General features: G+C 63.3%; 1 protein-coding gene across 1 annotated transcript; it reads right to left on the minus strand.

The window, feature by feature from the left end:
• Positions 1-782: 782 nt before the first annotated feature.
• Positions 783-4,077, minus strand: LOC130601784 (ribosomal protein S6 kinase beta-2-like). The gene is given in 15 exon segments (XM_057414113.1): positions 783-874; positions 877-950; positions 1,051-1,163; positions 1,240-1,347; positions 1,438-1,521; positions 1,766-1,806; positions 2,391-2,529; positions 2,656-2,746; positions 2,830-2,920; positions 3,085-3,185; positions 3,293-3,350; positions 3,439-3,586; positions 3,649-3,717; positions 3,813-3,933; positions 4,025-4,077. Coding segments are annotated over 15 exon segments (1,383 nt in total).
• Positions 4,078-4,577: the final 500 nt, after the last annotated feature.

Genomic DNA, 4,577 nt, shown 5'->3' on the forward strand with positions numbered 1-4,577 from the left:
TACCCCGTGTCACCCCCCATCCCCTGTGACACCCCCGCACCCTATGACACCCCAAAACACTGACACCCCAATACCCCGTGTCACCCCCCATCCCCTGTGACACCCCCATCCCCTGTGACACCCCAAACCCCTATGAGACCCCCATGCCCTGTGACACCCTTTGCCACCCCCCCCCCCATGCCCTCATGTGACCCCTCCTCCTTCCCGCCCCCAGCGCAGCCTCCTGATTGGCTGCGGTGCCCCAGGCGCCATGAATGGAAGGGCGGCTCCGCCACCTTGAATGGGCGGGGCTCTGGGGGGCGTGGCTCGGTGGGAAGTGGGTGGAGCTAAGGCTTAGGGGGCGTGGCCTATGGATGAACACCCGTTCAATGGGCAGAGCGGCTCCTAGGGAAAGGAGGCGTGGCTTCATAAAGGGGCGGGGTTCAGCGCAGGGGGCGGAGCCTGCCCTCCGCCCTGGGGGGGGTATCAGCTCCCTTGCCCCCCCCACTTCTATCCCCCGCCCCCCAAGCACAGGACCCCCACGGCCTCATCACGTCCTTTAATCGCCCCACGTCCCCCAGCCGGCCCCATAGGGACACTGGGACACCCCGGGGGGGGGCCCCGACACCATCCGGGGTCCGTCCCCCCCCCTGCACCCCCAAACCCGGCCCTGCCTGGCAGCACCGTGAACGGGCGGGGGGCTGGGGGGGGGGGGGGGCAGCACAAGCAGCATCAGTGCCCCCCCCACACACACCTCATGTGGGGCACCGGGCCCCCACCACCACCCCCCCGCCCTCCCACCCCTACCTGGGCACTCGGCCGCGCCCCCCCTTCTGCTTCTTGGTGCCCCCCGAGGGCTTGATGGGCAGTGGGGCCGTGCCCTCGGGGGGGGGGGCAGGCTGGGCCCCAGCTCCATCGGCTCCCCCGTTGCCCCCGGCTTGAAGGCGTCGAAGGGGGAGAACTTCACAGGGCTGGGGGGGGGGGGGAACCCGGGACATGAATAAGGGGGTGAATGGGGGCACCTCAACCCCCCCATAGGGGAAATAAGGTGTCCCCCCCCCCCAATGGTACCTGACGGGGGTTCGGGGGCTGCTGTTGAGGCGCCGTGGGGAGCGCACCTTGGGCTGGAAGGAGAACCCCTCCTTGATGCTCTCCAGCACCGAGGGGGCCACGTAGGTGAAGCCCTGCAGGCAGTGGGGTATCAGGGCTTGGGGACCACGGTACCGGGACCCCCCAAGTGACCCCCATCCCACCCCATACCAGGAAGGCCTGGTTGGCACTTTCACTGATGGCAGCATCATCGGGGCTGTCGACGGGCGTCTGGCGCGTGAAGCGGGTGTCGAACTGGCTCACGTCCTCCTCTGATTGCTATGGGGGGGACCCATGGGTGCTCCCGTGGAGCCCCCCAGTGTGTGTCCTACCCCCCCCCCCAACACCCCATCCCATTGGCATCCGTACCAGGCACGGTTTGAAGGGGGGGTCCAGCCTGCGGGCCAGCAGGTCATCCCAGGGAATGGGATATGGGGGGGGTTTTGGTGGGACCTACATAAGGGATGGAATGGGATATGGGGGGGTGTTTTGGTGGGACCTACATAAGGGATGGAATGGGATATGGGGGGGTGTTTTGGTGGGACCTACATAAGGGATGGAATGGGATATGGGGGGGTGTTTTGGTGGGACCTACATAAGGGATGGAATGGGATATGGGGGGGTGTTTTGGTGGGACCTACATAAGGGATGGAATGGAATGGGATATGGAATGGGGGTGTGTTTTGGTAGGACCTACATAAGGGATGGAATGGGATATGGGGGGTGTTTTGGTAGGACCTATGGGGGGGGTGTTTTGGTGGGACCTACATAAGGGATGGAATGGGATATGGGGGGGGTGTTTTGGTGGGACCTACATAAGGGATGGAATGGGATATGGGGGGGTGTTTTGGTGGGACCTACATAAGGGATGGAATGGGATATGGGGGGGTGTTTTGGTCAGACCTACATAAGGGATGGAATGGGATATGGGGGGGTGTTTTGGTAGGACCTACATAAGGGATGGAATGGGATATGGGGGGGTGTTTTGGTGGGACCTACATAAGGGATGGAATGGGATATGGGGGGGTGTTTTGGTGGGACCTACATAAGGGATGGAATGGGATATGGGGGGGTGTTTTGGTCAGACCTACATAAGGGATGGAATGGGATATGTGGGGGGTGTTTTGGTCAGACCTACATAAGGGATGGAATGGGATATGGGGGGGTGTTTTGGTCAGACCTACATAAGGGATGGAATGGGATATGGGGGGGTGTTTTGGTCAGACCTACATAAGGGATGGAATGGGATATGGGGGGGTGTTTTGGTGGGACCTACATAAGGGATGGAATGGGATATGGGGGGGTGTTTTGGTGGGACCTACATAACCAAGTGGGGGGTGGTTTGGGGGGTACCTTCTTGAGGAGGTCCCGCGCATCGGGTGTCAGGTACGGCGGCAGCACCAGCTTGCCCTTGAGGATCTTATCTATGGTCTTCTTGCGGTTCTCAGCGGTGAAGGGCGGCTGCGAGAGGCCCCGGGCGGCGAGGAAGGCTCCGTTATCACCCCAATGGGGACCCCCCCTTTAGCCTAACCCCCATCCCCAGACCCCAAAACCCCATGGAAAGGAAAGAGCAGGGCTGGGACTTGCCGATCCTGTGAGCATGTCGTACATCAAGGCGCCCAGGCTCCACCAGTCCACGGCCCGGTTGTGCCCGCTGCGTACCAGGATCTCGGGGGCCCTTAGGGAGGGGATAAAAGGGGGGGGTCCTGAGGTAGGATATGGGGTGGGGGACGACCTTATCCCCCCATCCCTCCCCATTACATGTACTCAATGGTGCCGCAGAAGGTGTGGGTGACGGCCCCGTCGTGGATGGACTCCTTGCACAGCCCGAAGTCCGTCAGCTTGATGTGGCCTGCGGGAGATGGAGTTGTTGGGGGGGGCTCCAAGGATGCTGAGCTCCATGTCAGCACCGCAGCATCACAGGGTGGGATGGGTTGGAGCCCATCATCTCCCCCCCACCCCAAACCAAGCCCCTTAAATCCCTTGGAGACCCCCCCTTACAGCCCCCAAGCCCACCTTGGCTGTTGAGCATGATGTTCTCCGGCTTGAGGTCGCGGTAGATGATGCCATGGGAGTGCAAGTGGCCCAGTGCCAGCGTGATCTCACTCAGGTAGAAACTGGTGCCAATGGAAGAGGGGGGGGGTGGGTGTGGGTCTGTGATTGATGCTACCGGTCCTACCCCCCCCCTTCCCCTCCATCCCATACCCCTCATCCCCATCCCTACCAAGCGGTGTCCTCCAGGAAGATCCCCTCACGCTCCAGCTGCATGAAGAGCTCTCCACCTTCATAAACACACCATGAGTGGGGCCCCCCCTGTGCCATAGCCCGTAATGGGACCCCCCCCCCCAAACCCCCGCCCCCCAAGTTTACCACTGAGGCACTCCAGGATGAGGTAGAGCTTGCCGCCCGTCTGGAAGGCGTAGATGAGGTCCACGATGAAGGGATGCTTGACGGCCTCCAGGATGTTCCTCTCGGCCCTCGTGTGCGCCGTGTCCTTGGCGTTGCAGGCGATCTTGGCCTGGGGGGGAGGCGGTGAGCGGGGGCTCCCCGGAGGGGCCGGGGGGGCCGGGGCAGCGCTACCTTCTTCAGGACCTTCATGGCGAAGATCTTCCCCGTGTTGGTGCCCTGCACTTTGCGGACCTGGAATACCTGGAATGATGGGGAAGGGTTGAGTGGGGAGGGCCATTGGGACCGCAGAATTTGGGGGGGGGGGGGGGTGTCCTCCAGCCCCCTGTGACCCACACCTTGCCGTAGCCGCCCTTGCCCAGCACGCGGAGCAGCTCGAAGCAGTGGGGCCCGATGTGCTCGGGGCCGTTGTTGACGCTGCTCTCCGAGATCTCGATCTCCTCGTAGTGACCCACTGGTCTGGAGGGAGAAGGGATGGAGACCCTGCCTGTACCCCTGCCTGCCCCATGGCCTGCCCCACTGCTCACCCCCGGCCTCAACCCTCACTTACTCCAGGCCGTTTCCCCGGGGCTCCAGCTCCATCTCCTGTGGGAGGGAACCCATGGTCAGTGGTGGGGAGGGGACCCATTGCAGGCAGCACCCACAGCAAACATCACCCGTGGGAGGCAGCACCCTTGGTAGGCAGGGGACCCAAGGCAGGGTGCCCACAGCAGGCAGGCAGCACCCACGGCAGGCAGGGTGCCCATGGTAGGCAGGCAGCACCCATGGTAGGCAGGGTGTCTGCAGCAGGGTAGCAGGCAGGGGACCCCTTGCAGGCAGCACCCATGGCAGGCATGGGACCCAAAGCAGGCAGACAGCACCCATAGAAGGCAGGGTGGCAGTAGGCAGACAGGGGCCCCACGACAGGCAGGGTGCCTGCAGCAGGGTAGCAGACAGGGGGGCCCCATAGCACGTAGGGCAGACAGGGGCCCCATGGCAAGCAGGAGCCCCATGATGAGCAGGGGCCCCATAGCACGTAGGGCAGGCAGGGGACCTACGGCAGACGGGGGCACCAAGGGACACGGAGCACCAACGGCAGACAGGGGACCCATGGCAAGCAGGGC

This window comes from Pezoporus wallicus, unplaced genomic scaffold (genome assembly GCF_028554395.1).
Source record: "Pezoporus wallicus isolate ANWC-B61680 ecotype Strahan unplaced genomic scaffold, APGP_CSIRO_Pwel_v1 contig_14241, whole genome shotgun sequence".
In the NCBI taxonomy this organism is placed as follows: domain Eukaryota; kingdom Metazoa; phylum Chordata; class Aves; order Psittaciformes; family Psittacidae; genus Pezoporus; species Pezoporus wallicus.